Source organism: Oryzias melastigma, linkage group LG16, assembly GCF_002922805.2.
Source record: "Oryzias melastigma strain HK-1 linkage group LG16, ASM292280v2, whole genome shotgun sequence".
NCBI lineage: Eukaryota > Metazoa > Chordata > Actinopteri > Beloniformes > Adrianichthyidae > Oryzias > Oryzias melastigma.
In genome coordinates this window covers 12,047,127-12,064,628 of record NC_050527.1, presented here as the reverse complement: position 1 = coordinate 12,064,628, position 17,502 = coordinate 12,047,127, and the positions used below count along the sequence as shown (strand labels likewise).

General features: G+C 38.7%; 1 protein-coding gene and 1 long non-coding RNA gene across 7 annotated transcripts in view; one reads left to right on the top strand and one right to left on the bottom strand.

The window, feature by feature from the left end:
* Window positions 1-17,502, top strand: part of trak1a (trafficking protein, kinesin binding 1a) — a 37,631-nt gene that overhangs the window by 8,394 nt on the left and 11,735 nt on the right. Inside the window, exons 2-3 of one of the 6 annotated variants that reach the window (XM_024267343.2) lie at window positions 78-471; window positions 7,774-7,968. In XM_024267343.2, the coding sequence (XP_024123111.1) occupies window positions 432-471; window positions 7,774-7,968 (235 nt within the window). In that variant the 5' untranslated portion in view covers window positions 78-431. Of the gene's footprint in view, window positions 1-77; window positions 472-2,964; window positions 3,371-6,782; window positions 7,969-10,436; window positions 11,598-14,889; window positions 15,405-17,502 lie in introns of those variants that run through there. The other 5 variants (XM_024267344.2, XM_036215761.1, XM_036215760.1 and 2 more) reach the window with 5 other exon arrangements.
* LOC112143404 lies at window positions 2,075-8,842 on the bottom strand. The gene is made up of 3 exons (XR_002918734.2): window positions 8,587-8,842; window positions 2,345-2,467; window positions 2,075-2,172 (listed from the first exon to the last, which is right to left on the bottom strand). It is a non-coding gene; the product is annotated as an uncharacterized LOC112143404 (long non-coding RNA).

Sequence of the window (17,502 nt, the reverse complement as noted above, 5' to 3'; positions counted from 1 at the left end):
ATATAACATTTTTCTCTGAAATCTGGCTTTCGTGTTTATATTAAAATATTAATTACTTCCCTTCTTTCTATTTTTAGGTATGGTCTGAACACATGAACTCTGCACCGTGTTTCTAAGCTCACGCCTTCCCACAGTGCAGTGAGATGCCCTGATTCATTTGCCCTCATGACAAACCTAGTTTGACTGTAATTCCTGCTAGGAGGATCCTCGTCGTGTCGATGGCCCATCCTTTTTCAAATCAGTAACTGCTCAGCGCCAACCTGGACCCAAGGACGCAGACTCCCCACACCTGTTCCTTCTCCTCCGCCCCACTTCCTGCACAGTCCTTCAAGCACTCGTTTCAGTCCTGTGACCCAGGGCTCCAGCTGGCCAGCGAAGAAGATGAAGACGAGGAGTACGTCAGTGAGGGTAGTCTCCCGGATGCACTTCAGATGTTCACGGCCACCTGCAAAGATGCCCAGACCATTACTGGTAATGCTGCATTCATATGTTATGAAACAAACCTTACAAGTCCATTTAGCTGTGCTTTATGATTTATACATAATTCATTTCTCAAAACTGCTCTCTGAAAACTAATTGAGCACTGTTATGAAAGTTGTACACTGAAAAATATTTATATAAGTAATATGTCAGCTTTTACTTCAAAATACTTTTGAAATAAAGATGAAGTAAACAGTCCAGACTGTGAACTCTGCTGTTGATAAGAGAGAAGCTTAAACTTGGGAGAATCTGTGACCAATTTGTAATGTCACATCCTGTCAGTAGAAAGCCTCGGGGGGCCTCAGCACTATATATAAGCCAGCGTGTGAACAAGAGAAAAGCTCCCAGAGGAGTTTTTCTGTCAGTGGATCCAACTATCACAACTTCTCTATCTTTCTCTCCCCTCAAAAAGCTGAGATGTGTTTGATCTTACTTGACAGATTTCAGATGTACAGTAGCCTCTCCTTCTTTCTGTTTACACTCTGGGCACGCCTGTCAAACCCAGATTTTCTACACTTCGTTTTAAAGGGAATTGAAAGGTAGGAACGTCTATGCAGCAGTGGGCCCATTACACTGAGTGATCAACCTTTCCTCGTGCTGAGGAAAATCATCTCACCTTGATGATAAAACACTGCTAACTTCAGCCCTTTCTCGTGAAGGGCAAATACAGAGGAGGGAGGAGACTGTCTTGATCTGCTGGACAACCGTGCACAGGCGGCGGGGATTAAATCCAGGTCTTTCTTGTACATAGAAGAAGGAAAAGGCCCTCCCTCTTGAACTTCTGTATGAACTCAGTTCCTGGTATTATTTGAAAGGCAGTGTCCATTATGCACTTCGTAGCGGCCGTAAAGCGCAAAATTAGGAAACCTGGGTTTGCTCACCTTAAGCACTGACATTTGTTGCGCAACTTCAGTTCATTTATCTTTGTAGCATTGAACGGTGTTCTTTTTGTTCAGTGTCATTCTGAGCTTTAGGATTATACATCTATCAGAGTTCCTTTCACAATTGTGAGGTATAAGCCTACGATTAGAAAAGCAACTAATTCAGATTTCTCATTCTTTGTATGTCTGGAACAAGATACAACAGTCATCAAATGGTTAGACAAACAGTGGTCCCAAGTCTTTAGTGCTGCTTAGGACTCAGCTGCTGCAATGTTTTTGTGTATGTGTACAGTTATGTTTGGGTGCCCTTTGTAAAAATCGTCCTGCTCTAACAGGAAGATACAACTCTTCCATGAAGCCTGACTTAATGGTTCAAAGAATTGGAGTTAGTGGTGAAGGAACCCTTCTTGCATGTAGGGAGATTATGCTTGGACAAGCAGGTTTTGGAGACAGGCTAAAAGATCACATTACAGGCTGGTGTGCTGCTTATAGAGTAGCCTTACAAGGCCTAATTGGCACTTTATGCCCCACATCATGTTAGTATTCATGCATTAACTGGTTGGCTTACATGCATACTTTGTAACTCAAAATCTTTACCTACTCCCTTTAATGTTTTTAGCTGTTAAATAATAATTTCATTATTGGATTTTATTTTGATAACTTAGAAATTGCAGTATCATAATTCACCATCCAGACTTATGAACTCTGTTTTGTAACGTGTTAGAAATGGATTTATTTAAGGAACCTGCACAAAGTTCATTGTGTACAGTCAGAGGACAGGGCTTCCAAAGAGGGTCAGTGCTGCCACCTGCTGGGAGAATAAGGTTTACATCATCACATATTCAACCCAAACATTTGTCTTTTCATAAAGAAAAACTCATGTCAGCCTGTTTCTGTGTCTCTGATTCTGTTTGTTGGTATTTTCCCACTAAAAGCAGTCACAAAGTTTGAAACTATAAACGACCTGAAGGTCTGTTGAGCACCTGTTGCCGTGCAACAATTCCTGGTCACATTGGTATTTCTCTGTGGTTACCAGTCAGCAGCGATGGAAGGAGTCGAGCAGCAGTGGCATTATGGGATGGTCTGTTGAAGAGAGAGGAGTTGGCCTGCACAAAGAGAGAAAGAAGGGGGGCAGGGAACCAGAGTGAGACACAGATGAAGTCATGTAGGACACGTCTACTTCCTGGCTGCCGTTTAGTTGAAGCTTACAAAAGCATTCATTGTGCTGTAATAGTTAAAGTATTTAAGCACCTAGATAATTGGCAATTCTTGTATAATTATTGGTTGAATTTGGCTCAGATTAATGGGAAATCTAGTAACTACTAACTCCAAACCGATTACTGTAGCTATAAACGTGCTTCTTACACTATAACCTCACAGGAAGTAGAACATAGTCTGGTGCCCAAATGTGGTATTTGAGAAGTTTTAGCAGATTTATTTTCAGGCTGTGTTTCACTCTGACCTGTTCTTCTGCAAGAAAAACATTTGAAGTTCTTTCATGACACACTTCCCTCTCCTACACTCTTAATATGTCTGTTCTTCAACAAAGGAAGCGACCTCAAGAGCTGAAGGAGTAAAAACAATGAACTGATGGTGTCAAGCTTGTCATTATGTGGGGTTTGCAGAGGATCAGAATGACAGGAGCGTCCTCCATGTGTGTGGTTAACTTTAGCCGAGTGTCTCTCTGAGTTTGCTGGTTGTTAGAGGGACAGAGCAACGGAGTAAATATGGGGCGGTCCAGTTGGATACCGTCATTGGCATGTTCGGCATGACCCACCAGTTTGGCTGGGGTCTCTGTCTCCCCTACACTGCTCGCTGTCTCTCTGTTCCTCCTTCTCTTTTTACCCCTCACACAGTACCCCCTCCTACCCTTCCTGTTTCTCACCCTCTCTGCTCTCTTCTGTCTCCCTCTTTCATTTTTTTTTTCTTTCTGTGATCTCTCCGATACCAGTGGAAAATGTGATTGGAGGACAGGATTGTTGGGGATTGTTGGGCTCCCGGCACCATGAGTGAGTAGACAGAGCAGAGAGTACACCGGTACTTTCAGCTGCTTTTTATTCAGGGTTACGATCAGACTGTGTCTGTCTTTCTGCCCTTCGGTGACATGTTTCCTGCTTAGACTTGCATAGACAAAGGAACTGATAACTTGTTGCAACTCTCTTATGTCTAAACATACACATCAACATGTTACATCCTCAAGTTTTGAAGGTTAAATTTTATGATCTCTCCATACGTGGGAACTTGCTACATGCTGTGGTCAAACAGGAGGCAGCCATGTTGAACTTCTGCAGTGCAGAAGTCTCATTGTGTTGTTTTAGCTGTCAAACAGATTCCAGTTGTTTGGTAAAGACCAGCCCTTGTCCTTTTACTATACAGCTTCTCCATTCAGTGATCTAAAACTGATGTTTTAACATAAATGATCAGTATGACTTTTTATATTGATAAATCCTAAACGTGTCCTTTTGTTTTTACTTCACTTTGCTATGGTAAAGCTCAGGGTGAGGGCGTGATCCTCTCGCCTTTGAACTTCTCTGCTCTTGTGAATTATAGCCTCTCCCATGTGTCAGCGCGTCCTTGCTACTTGTTTCCATTGTATCAGCCGACAGTCTATATTTACATTTGAAAATTAGCCTGGAACTCGAGGTTGTGTCAGTCACATGTCACTAAAAGCCATATGAACGTCTAGAGTCGAACCTACATTTATTGAAAGTCAAATTGATTTATTATCAGGTTGTTTTTTTTTCTAAGGAGCTTGGATTTTAATTGCTCAGGGTCACATGCTCTTAGAAACTTGTGAACGTTTGTTGCACTATTTATAACTTGATCTCGAAGCTCAGACGTGTTTTCAGAGTAGGATCCAGAGAGTGAAAGTCAATGAAGTCAAACCACACTTGGAAATACCACATCAGTTTGTTTCAGTCTTTTCCTACAACAATTTAGTGTATATTTATTCGGAAAAATGCTTTTTAGTTTGTTTTGATTTTAAAATGCATCTTAATAATAATAGTTCCGCCTTTTGTTCAGTTTAAATCTTATTTTCTGTGCAATAATACAATTGTTTGCCAAACATTGTTGGTTTTAGATAGAAATTTGAAACAGCTCTTTAATCGAATCACCCTGAGTCAGAAATCCAATCGAAACTGTAAACTTGTGAATCAACATTGAATCAACTCTGTAGGTTGGCAGTGATACCCAACATTATGAAACATCCAAGTTTGAATGGAACTCGCTTTGTGCTCTAATATGAGGTCTTGTTAGGACAGGAGGGGGACATTCCCGAACTCCAACCACAAAGCTGGGAATTTTGGAATTGTTAGTTTTACTAAGGCTAAGTGGCCAAGCCTTGCTTCTGAAAAACAACCCCGAATCATAACCCTTCTTTCACCAACTCAACACCTAGGCAATCACTGTTCTCTTGGCAAACTGATTCATATTGTTTTCTACCATTTTCTATTGGTGGCGTACTTTATCAAACCATTTCATGTGATGTTTTGCTTTGCTCGTGGTGATGTATAAAATAGATGCAGCTGCTTTGTCATGGAAAACTCTTCCATGAAGCTCTGTTCACACTTTGACCTCACTGTTGCCTTTTTCTTTCTCAGTGTAGTAGGGGAGGGACTCTTGAGGCACCTCATGATTTGATTCAATAAATATTCAGGAAGCAATGATTCAATTATGAAATGATTATCATGCAGCTTTCAGAGTGGCTTCCAGTCATTACGTTTGAAGGACATGATTTAGTCTGTGGTTATTACATGAGCAGCTATTGTGAAGTCTGATTCTGTGAGGATTGAAGTTTAAACGTCACACATTAATGCTATCCTGTCAGCTTTAACAACTGCTGCCATGACTTCAGCTTTTGTCTCGGCATATACTGCTGGGTTGACCATGTCGGTGAAGAAACGACAGGTAGGGATGTTGTACCTTGACTCTAATAGTTTGGAAGCCCTCAGTCTCCACCACAGAATATGGTCTTAAGTCCTTTGGTATAACAGCTCTGATTTACTTTGTTATTCGCTTAGCCTTCTCTGATGACGATGGAATTTTCTTTAGGATATCCAATATTTTTTTTTTTTTTTTACCATTGAAGTGCTCGCAGCAGAACTTGTTAAAGCCACACTCATGCCAGTAGCACGCAACCAGTTTCTACACTCTTCTTCCTCTGGATGGAACTGTATGATGTGATTTCAAAAATTCTTTGTGTTTCCAACAAATTTAATTTTGGTCTGATAGAACAAAAACTTTTATCTAAAGCCAATAGGCCGTCAACACTGTGGTCAGGCTGGTTATATGACACGATCTACAAGGTCAGCCATGTTTGTGTGCTCTTAAAAAGATGTCAAAGTGAAAAATGTCCACCGTTTAGTTCTGCATTTTACTTTTGCTTTATTTTAATTGTTCGAATATTGGTCATTTAAAATTTGGAAAAAAATTCAGAGTAATTAATGCATCAAATAATGATTATTTCCCTCACCACTACAGTGTAGGGATAACACAAAAACCCTTTGATGTTCTGGTAATCTGTCGGTCATTTATAAAGACCACTAGCATTCAATCAAGACACAAAGGCTTCATTAGAATTACCTGAACTGAGATGGATTATAACAGTAAGTGACATAGCTTTGACTGATATTTTTGCTCTTTTTGTAGCATTTTGAGACAACCCTGGTTGTGAACTGGCACAGTACAAATACACTAAAACTGAAGTGGTGCATTTCAAAAAAGTTTTGTGGTTGTAGAAAATAGAATGAATAGGATAAAAGGGTTTTATACAATAAAAAAGACAACATTCACTGTTCAGGCCATATCATATCTATACTGAGGTGACATTAAAGAGGTTATATCCAATTTATCCTTTACATTTTTTTAAATCTCTTTTCTTGACATGACAGTTGTTGGAAGTCAGCACTTCTGAAACTTAGCTGGCTGTGCTTGCTGAATGATTCACCAGCTGCTGTGTGTGAGAGCAGCATGTGTTTTTCCCTTTCTCAGCACAATCCGTCACTCAGGCTGACAAACTGTAAGAGACGGTATTGTCAGGGAGTCACAGACGGACCGACATGCAGACAGAGGAGCCTCGGAGCAAAAAGACAAAGGGGGTTATTTTTAGAATATGCTAATTCTCATGTCCATGCTGATTCTGTCAATCCAACAGCTTCTCTCTGCGTATGTGTACAAATAAAAAAACACTCAAACTTAGAGTATTGCGAGGTAAAGAACTCCTGATAGTGCAGTAAAAATAATGTGTAATGAAATGTAAGAAGCACACTCTTTAGAACTGAGGTTAAACACAATACTTCCACATAGGGCAATATGTGTGATTGTTGAGTGTTTTTATTAACGCTAACAATTTTTAGTAATCTTCATGTTACATCTAGGTGTATTTAATGTTTTTATACATCAAACTAGTAAATGCATATCAAAAATAATTCATGCTATTTGTAGTTTTGTTCTGAGATTTAATAATTTATAGTTTCTAGTACTTTTAATTTTGAGAATTTTTTTGGAGCACCATATTTTTTTTATCACCACTAGGATTTTAATTTAGGTTTTGGTAGTATATGGGGAAGGAAATTTGTCAGAATGCATTAATATGACGTTTCAAACACCAGTGAGTTTTTAACTCTTATTTTTAACCCAAGAACAATTTCCTTTTGGGCTTTTAAAGTTAATTTTACATTTTTCCCCCATTTTGGTTAGCAGCTGTTACCACCAGCCCAAGAAATTGAAAAAAAGGATGACAATTTTAAAAAATGTAAATGACTGAGTAAAATGTAAAAATTACAAATAAAGAAGTTAATAAGTATCAGCAGCCAAATAGATGGATTCTCCAGGGTTAAAGCACTAAATGTAGCTGTTGTGTTTCCTTAATGGACCACTAGAGGACCTCCTAAACCTGTATGGTGATCATCTCAATGAGGTTTCATTTTCCCTCTGGTTTTGAGGGATTCATCTTTGATTGGAGTAATTTAAGCATTCTGAAAAAAACAAAAAAAGTCTAAAGATGATCATATCTTATAATGCACCAAACATACGTAGAGGAAAAAATTCCTGTTTAGGTTTGCACCACTTCTCTCTCTTTTTTTATGAAGATTCAAAAAGTGGATGGTGAGTCTTGACTGAGCCTTATCTGATGACACATATGTTTAAGATTAAGGAAGCATGTAGCAGAAGAGCTGCAATCTTTACCAGTCTCTAAAAAGTCTACTTGGCTTCAGTTTAAGAGCACAGTCTGACATGTAACACAGAACAAAGCATAGATGTGATTTTCTTTTCAAATTTTTGAAAGAGTAGAGACTCAAAAAAAAAAAAAGCTTCAAATCAACAGCCTGAAAATGCACCACAGTTTGCAGATACTTGTCCATGTTTACCATTAACACACGGTACTGGATCTCCTTGTCTCCTCATGCAGATGTGTGTAACAGTACTGACTTGCCGGAGCTCGAGATTATCAGCTTATTGGAGGAGCAGCTGCCAGTCTACAAGCTGAGGGCCGATACCATCTTTGGTTATGATCAAGATGACTGGCTGCACACGCCACTGGTGGACCCCGACTCGGCCCTTGACCTGACCACTGAGCAGATCGATGAGACCCTAAAATACTTCTGTAAGTTACCTTCTTCAAATCCATTAACAATGAAGTTCCTCTTGAAGCTTCAGGGTGGGATAAATATTTAATGAAACTTTCAGGAAATCCTCGCTGGAGTGTCACTAAGAGGGATTTGTTCGGTTTCTGACCTTTAACCTGAGACAGAGATGACCATCTGTCCATCACTATCACTTCAAGTGCAGGACATTGTTGCCAAAGCTGTGCCTCTATCATCGCCTGATTAATTCTTGTTTCCCCCTGCAGTCTTTGGTTTGGAAGCAGGTCTCTGCTTTTTCTTATCAAACTGCCCTGTGTTTGCCCTCCGCTTCAGCTGTAAATCAGACACACCCACTTCACACGCAGCTAGAAAAGTAAACAATCTCTGGCTCACGAAAACACGTGCCAGCATCGCACATGACAAACTCCGGGAACCCTCCATCTTTTTTTTTCTTCTTTATTAATTATTCAACTTTAATTCATGTCTGCTTGAATGGTGACTAAGAGTTAAAAAAAAAAATCTAAAAATAGACATCTCAGCTTTCAGAAACCAGCTTCTATACAAAAATCGTTAAATTAGAAAAAAATAGCTAAAGCATTACAATGATCCTTTTCTCACTGCATTCTCAACATGCTTACCCACTTATATTCCTCCTCACCAGCACCATGTGGCTTGTCATTATTACCTCAGACAGATGGCCCTAGTGTCAGCACCCTTAGGGGTCATGATATATGAGCAGAGCTCAGTCACGTGCTGTCTTCTCTTGGCTGTAAGGCTCCAATTTTCTTATGTGAGGCACAGTACAGAAAACCCAGCTGCATCCAATGAGTGGTTGCCGAGGTGACCTGCTACTTAAGAGGGGCTCGTCTGATGAGATGATGACATGCAGGCAGCGCTCCAACCCGGTTTGACTCTGTGTTGCGATGACCCAACACCCACATGTCTCCATGAGTGAGAGGTATTTTTGAAAACATTTGTTTCCATGCTTCAGTGCTGGATTGAAGATATGTTAGATAAAGGACAGTCAATGTAGATGCACTTATTTTGTCAGAAAAATTTGCTATAAACATAAAATACTAAAAAAAAGCTTTTCTTTGAGATTCCTTGTATCAATTGATTAAGTGATTGAATTCATGTTATTTTTAAGCTCAAAATAATATGATAAAACAGAAAGTGCTCAAATTGTCTTACCATATTTAATGCATACATTTGTACACAAAATAATAATAATAATAAAAGCATTAAGACACCAAAAGCATTTCACAAAGTCATGATTGTCTGTACAATCATGTTCCATTAGGCTTCTCATGTTCTCTGTTTCCAAAATTTAAAAATTTGAACCTATAAAGAAGAAATAAAATGACTGTATTTTTCAGGCTATAGGTCGCAGCAGCCAAAAAGAGGTTAATAAAGAAGACAAAAACAGATATACTGGAGTATAAGTCTCACTTTTGGTATTTTTAGTATTGTCTCAATACAAATAAATTACTTCAGGAGGAGAACAGTTGTTTTTATTTGTTGAATCTCCAAATTCCCACCCTTATCCCTAACTACTAGAAAAACTGTAGCTCAGGACTATCTATCCATCCATCCATCCATTTTCTTGACCGCTTCTTCCCTTTCGGGGTCGCGGGGTGCCGGAGCCTATCCCGGCTGCTGATGGGCGAAGGCGGGGTACACCCTGGACAGGTCGCCAGTCTGTCGCAGGGCCTCAATCACACACATTCACAGTCACATTCACACCTAGGGGCAATTTAGAGTCACCAATCAACCTATGAAGCATGTTTTTGGACGGTGGGAGGAAGCCGGAGTCCCCGGTGAAAACCCACGCATGCACGGGGAGAACATGCAAACTCCACACAGAAAGATTCCAGCCGGGATTCGAACCGGGGCCTTCTCGCTGTGAGGCAAGAGCGCTAACCACCGCGCCACCGTGCAGCCCAGGACTATCTAGTGCCCTGGATTTTAAAAGCAGTTTGGGCTAGGGTTGGGTATTAATTATAATTTCCAGAAACGATTCTACTTGATTTACAAGAGCCTAAATCGATTCGATTGCAATTTTTTTTTATTCTTTCGATTCTTCAATTCAATTCAATTTTAAGTCCACACATTTGTACACATTTGTTTAGAAATACATTAAAAATCTACTATGTAATGTGAATCTATTTTTATTAATCTAATACAGTTCACATATTGTAAAATTGATTAGTGAAATAATGACATTGTTAATAGCATACAGTGTTACGTGGATTCTCCAAAGGAGAAGTTTTAACAAAAATGTTCAGATCATGAACATTGTAAACATTGTTCTGCTTCTCCTGGAGGGTTTTTCATTTAGGCCACTAGGTGGTGATCGCGCTATAGAAGTACACCTTATTCAAGAAGAAGACGACAGTATGAGGAAAAAAAACAATGTTTTAGACCACAAATAATCACTTTAAAAAATATTTATTTCAGTGTACCAAAAATTTTACTAACTGTGTCATGTGAGCTTTAAAGCTTGTCAAGTCAAAGGTTTTATTATACAGTGGCTTATAGTGACACTTGAAGGGGACTTCTCCTTTCTTTGGCATTTTGATTATGGTCCAAACAAGTTTAGCAAACAGATTCTAACCCTCCCCCGCAAGGAAAAGAAATCCTTGATGACTCGTCGTTGTTGTTCATTTCTGTCCACGTCACCTCCTCCAACACCACACTGCTATTATACTGACTCCCTCTACATGCTGAGAGGCCTTGGAGTCTGAGCCTGTTACTATAGCAACCATAGAGAAGGACGAAGTAGAGGAGAGGAGGGGGAAATGCTAAAAAAAAAGAAAAAAAATTGTGGGCGGGAGCGTGAAAGCACTGCTCCTCTCTTTCATTGGCTCAAGGCGCACTCTAAGCCCGCCCCTCCCAGGATGTCATCATTAGCATCGTTTCTGCTGCAAACCCCGTGACTGCTGCTGCCTGCTCTGTCTCTGTGTTCATTGAGTCATTGTGGCGTTCCATGCGTGGAGTCTGAAGAGAAGGAATGTTGTAACAGCGAAGAACAAGGTCATGATTTGACCCTAACAAGACGCCGTCAGCCCAAGGAGACTGAAACGGGATATGAAAACTAACAGACGGGTGCCTGAAATGAGATTTGGACAAGATGTTGCAGATCCTGGTGCATTTTTTTAGCTTTGGAATGATTAGGAAGGAATAAAAGAGGAGGTGGAGCACATGGACGAAGTCAGAAGATCAGAGCTTTGCTGACCTGGTAGGAAATCTTTGATGAGGAAAAAGGCAAACGTCACAGGCTGACAGTTGATGTTGCATCAGTAAAGCCATCAGCAGTGTGCAATGCCCCTGGAGGACACCTGTAATTATTTTTGAACAGAAACGACTTGTGATAAGACCAAAGAAAACTCCTGCTAAGCTCTCATTTATCCTGGGATAACCCAACACTAACAAATGACCACTGGACAGAACCTGGAACTGTTACGAGGACAATGTCTCTGATCATGCTGGGATGTTGCTGTCAGAGATGCAAAGCATAAATATGCTGGAACATCAGCACATGTGTCTGGCAGAACAGTGAGGATGAAGAGGCGAGGCCAGACCAGAGGCCAGAGGTTTGTCAAGGCTGACTACTATGAGCTGGACTGGTACTACGAAGAGTGTACTGATGGTAAGAGCCAACTACAACAAGGTTTCAGGCATCAGCTTAATGTTCTTATGGAGTCAAAAGTTCTATTTTTGCCTGGATTTGTAGGATAAATCTTGGAACAATGTGGTTATTAAGAAGTCAGAGAAATGCAAAGCTCCTTATATAATCGACTCTGATGCAGTGAAAATATTTATGTAATGTGCTATGGTCTATTACAGCAGCAGCTAATGCTGGTGTTTGCAGTAAGGTAAGGTCATGATTGTGCTGAACGATGCTCCCCGTGGAGCATCCATGGGGCAGTAGTAATCGGTCATGTGACAGGATCAAGGTAAAAACAGTAGTTGGGATCATCGCAGAAGCCATGTCTCTGTTATTTTCTTTTATCATGTGACCTGGTTTCTTATTTCCTTTGATGTAGCAGCTTATGATGCAGTCATGCACTCTGTAATGCATTATTGTTTGGTTACCTGTGGCAAATGTTTTTAATTTACATCCATAAAAATACTTTTAAGGACCTTTTTTGCTGTAAAAGTCTGGTGGATTGAACAAATAGGATATTTTGAAGTTCAAGCCACACTCTAGAATTCAGTTTTAAGACTTTTTTGGTACAAATATTGTCTAATCAGAGAGAAAGTTCCTTAATAAATCTCATTGAGTGCAAAAATAGCAAGTAGCTCAATTTATTCAGAGATGACAAGAGGCACGCTGAAAGAAGTAGGCTGGAGTATATTTAGCTCAATCCTTTGCATGAATTCTCTGATAAATACTCTGTTTACACTGGCTTGCAGTAGACTTATTTACACTTTTAGAACCCATCAAAACAAATCAGTCAAATGAGCAAAGTTCAGGGAGGACAAAGTTTCCACCAAGACTGAAAGGAATCGTCCAATAGGAGTGTGAGGGCTGTTTATGTGGAACAAATGTGTTTGTTTTAAAGTCTGCTTAGTTCAGAACATTTAGCATTTTAGTTATCTGTGCTTAGCAACCTATCAAAGACAGAATTTGTCCTGGATTTTTGACCTACGGCCAAACTTTATCTCCTGCTGGAGTTTGTATGCAGCTCAGTCACCAAGTGAGGCAAATGTTTGTTCCTCTCTTTGTTTCCTTAATGATTAATCTACAGTTCAAATCTTAAGGAACACAATAGGCTTGTGGTTCAGATGAATTTCATTGCAGGTTCATTTTTGAAGCGGTTAAGAAAGTGTGAACAAAAATTGAGATTTGTAGCTGAAAAGAGAGATAAAACAGGAAGTGATATGATGGAAAAAAAAAATAATCAAGGACAACTTGTTTGTCTGTGATTGGACGTGCAGTAGATAAAAGAATAAACTTCACAGGAACACTGAATGGTGTTTGTCCAGATCTCTTGTTGGCTGCAGCTCTGCTTAGGACCACTGAACTGAATCACTTCTCTTGGTTAATGATAGAAGCTGTAATGCTTGAGCACAGACTAATGAGCAGAACATTTCTTCTCTTCTTTGTGGTCTTTGGAATGACAGTCTCCCTGAGGTTAGTGGTCATAGTTCATAAAATGTTTATCTATTCATATTTAACCCTTTAAGCTATATAATAGGGTTTTACAGTTTAATTATATTTAGAAAACTCGTTCACATTTGATCTGGATCACCTAAATTGTGAGGAGATGAGAACTCCATCTAGATGGTTAATTATTAAAAACATTTTTTTAATAAGTACAGTTGTTTTGGACTCTTTAGCAGATGTATGAGATGATAGCGGAGTAGGTATAACATTAACCCATTAAAGACCCACTCCAATAAAAACTATGTTTTGGGTGTTCTTAACATGTTCTTGTTGTATTTTACTAATGATGGATGTCACATATAAAGAAAATTAAGTTTAAAATTGGATTTCTAGGTATTTCTTTATTTACATTTTTGTTAATCAGGTGGAGACAAAAAAAACGCACTTTAAAAAAGCACGTATTTGTTATGTAGAAAATATCCTGGGTGGGCCACAAGTTCCCTGCTCTGTTCTATTCTGATGCATCCACTTGTAGACAAATAGATCCATGTAGGTCTTCATCCAAGCTGGTCTCTGGCTCAATAATGTACAGCTGGATAGCTCCAATATTGTTCGCCATTTTTGTTGAAGCAATCATGTTAGGTTGTGGCTGTGAGGCGCTATAAGCTAGTGGAAGAGCCTGTAAACAGAGAGCTCTCAGTAACAGGGAGTCTCACAACTCAGAGACAGTTGAAATAGCACTGGGACCACTTTTAAAATACTTTAAAAATGATTGGAGTGGGTTTTAGAGTTGAAAAAATCCTCCAAAATAAATATTTAAGCTACAAAGATGACTTCCTGTTGTGCAGTCTACCTGTATGCATTTTTATTTGTTTTCATGGTTAGGTTTAGTGGTTATCTTGGTGCATCAGATAAATAGCATTTTCACGTAGATATTTATGTGTTCCTCTCTGTGACTCAATGGTGAAGAATTGAGTGTATTTTGACGTTGTGTAATTGCGTACCTTATCTTTTCATTTTGTCAAAGCAAGAACACAGCTCTTTGTTTCTTCTATGGCAAATTTGCAGTGTTGGAGACACAAAGTCATGTCAGCAAAAGAGAATAGGTTTGAACTGCAGCATTCATTTGTTTCCCTAATACGTTTTTACTCAAATGTGTAATGCAGAGGAGGATTAGTATCATCCTGACAATGACCTCCTGAGCGAGCACTTAGAATGGGCGGAGACACCTGCTTTAATAGAAAGACAACCGGAAAAACCAGGCTGGGGTGGGCAGCCAGTGGCTATTGACCAGTTGGAATGTAATGAACATATTTAGACACAAAAGAAGAAGGGTTTGTCCCAAACTAGATTCTTTTTAATATAATTATTTTCTATGAATTTGAAAAAAAGCTTCAACAGTCGTTTGACACATCACTTTTCCATCATGTGTAAGCTGTTTATCTCACCAAACTGACATGACTGCATGTAAAACATTCACCTGAGAGTCTGTGTGGCCACACCCTGAAAGCAGGTGTTTGGTTTTGTGTGTGTTGTTGGGCTCCGCCCTCATGTAACCATAGAAGCAGAGCAGGAATGTACCAAGTTGCTGTCACTTGAGAGGGGTTTGAAGAGGGTTTCTTTACATTAAAAAGTTCAGAAGAGAAAAAAAAAGTCACTACATTGAGCTCTCGACTACTCTGTTAATGTCTGTCTGAACATTTAAAACAAAACAAAGTCTGAGTGAAACATTTGGCGATTACAGGGCTAAAGATAAAATAAACATTTAAAATCCCCACATCTGCTGTGTTAAATCTGTTTCTTAATCTCATAGAGTAGGTCGGGTCTGTAAATGCGTGCCAGTCTCCCCTAAGTCTGTGGTGTTGTGGAAAAGGCCATTCAATGACCAGTCAGAAAGGAGGAGGAGTCGAGCTGTTTGACAAGCCCACTGACCCGCCACAGGTGGCAAATGATCCTGATCCTACACACCTACAGCCGACACCGCCGGTCTCAGGATTTGTCAGTCATTGGCAACAGAGTTGAGCAGGACGTATACACTTCCAGGAAGAAACCAAAACGCTATCCTCTGTAGGTTAAACTATTCAGGAAGGAGCCATGGCGTTGATCCCGTGGGCTCTGTGGTTTACCGGTTAGCAGTGGTGCCACAGCAGAGGATGGCACTGCTCATGTCTGGATGTGAAGGTGAGCTTGGATTGTCGACGCAGCCCGACCAAGATGAGGAATACGTTTGTTTGCCTCTCCATGAAAGCACAAGGCAGGAGGAGGAAGAACTTGTGTTTTTACCAAGTCATGAAGGCTACAAACAGAAGGAAGAAATGGACGAAGAGCAAGAAGTTTTATGTGAAGGTAGTTGTTTCTTTTTAATCTAAGAGGACTGTTAGTATTGTTTTTGCTGGAATGTGTATTGCTTTAAATTAATCGGTACTCTCACCTGCAGTTTTCCAAATTTGAATTTTATCTTAGTCTTTCTTTAGACTACTTTGTTGGTTTTGCATCTTTTTTGCAGCTAAAGACCCTCATGATCCTAATTGTTACATTTATTTGTTGGTTTTTCACTTGCATGTTTTCATTGGCTTCTATATACTTTTTGTTTATGATTGTTTTGCTTTATTTTACAAAAGACACACAACAGTCTTCCCAACCTCAGCTGTTATAAAATGGCCAAAAAAAGCAGATAACCAAATGAAACTTCTACTAATATTTCTGTAACAGTTTGGCTGTTTATTTAACAGTTCTATGCTTTCTTTTACTTTGAATATTTAGAGATTTATGTGTAATATTAAAGTTCAGACCTGGCTGTGGCATGTTTCTGCTATGTTAAGGAGACTTAAAGAAAAAAAAAACAGGACATGGATTTTCTGTCCCCATGGTGACCACTTACTCATTTCTGCTGCCTCGTGTATTAAGAAGTTGTAGTCAAAGTTTTACATCATCCAGACCCTAACGTATCACATCTATAACAACGTTTATCAATGTTTTCAGATTCTATAAACTGTAATTACAGTTCATATTCTGGATTTTTCTCGCACTATTTGTAAACTACACCTCTGGACAGGGTGGGACACAGAAACTGTCTGTAATGTAACCCACTTTTTGTGTTACAGCAAATTCAAGATGAAGGGTGCTGTATTCAGCAATTATTTTTATAGCATCTCATTTTATCTGATCTGGGTTAAAGGGTAATAGAGTGTTACGCCATTTTTTGATTAAGTTCTGAGTTGATTTAAGAGTTTCTATTTGAACAAACTAGTGTAAATAGTTTGGGGAGGTAAATTTACACACATACATAGTCAGTACCAGAGCTGATTTAAAAAAATATGTATATGCATCGATCAATATTTAATTGATTTGTAGTTTGTAAATGCTCTCCATAAATCCACAAATCAGTTTTCCTTTACAAGAATTTTTGTTTCTTTTAAGAAAAAAAATTAAAGTTTCAAAAAGTTATTATTATATTGTGTAATCATTTCATCAAATAAAAGTCCTGCATTTTACTTTAGCAGTAGTTATGTAAAAATGTATAGATAAAGTTGGTTTTAATAAAAAAAAAATGATCAAAATAAATCAATAAATATTTAAATTCTGTGGTCTATTTCACAGTTGTGAAGTAGGTCTGAAAAGACATTTCATCATGTTGGAATATCAGCAGGATAACTAATTTAATGAATTTGATCTAAAAGAAACAAAAGTCAATACTGTTACTACTGACTATATTTAATCACTGCAAATATCATTGAAGCCTAACAAAGCTAAAGAGACTCGATGTCTAGTGGTGATTCTACAGATGATAGATGAAATGGTCCAAAAATGAAAACAAACCAGAACCACATAAATAATTCTGTGTTTTGTCTGAGTGAGATCTCTCTGTCCTTCTGTCACCTTGAATTGCAGGAAATCCATGATTAATAATAAACACCATTCATGAAAAATATGCCTAAATAGCTCTTAGCCAGCAGACTCGAAATCTTCACTTTCTGTAGCTTAACAGTCCCTATCTTTGTGAGGATAAGTAAATATTACATTTGCATTGCTGGACTCTCTTTGCATTTTTCTAGTTGTCAGTATTCTTTTGTTGCTTGTATAGTTGTCAGTAATATGTGTTCATGCCATTTCAATTTTAGTTTAAGACAGACTTCTGTTGGCATGAATCAAACTATTGCTTCAGAAGTCTAAAAATGTCTAATTTATCTTCTCCTGTAATCAGTATTTTTTGTAATCACTTACACCTTACCTTTAAATAATCAGTCGCCATTAAGCTTTAAATGTACATGAAAAAAAAAGAAAATATTGTTGCAAAGAAAAAGAACATGTCTTTAAAAAGTCAAATCGTTAAAATCATCTTTAAATGTTATGAATTTGTCAACTTTAAGTAATAATAACATTTTGATATTATTTGAATATCTTGGTAGGATCAGATAAAAAAACGCTTTTTAAAAAGAGTTTT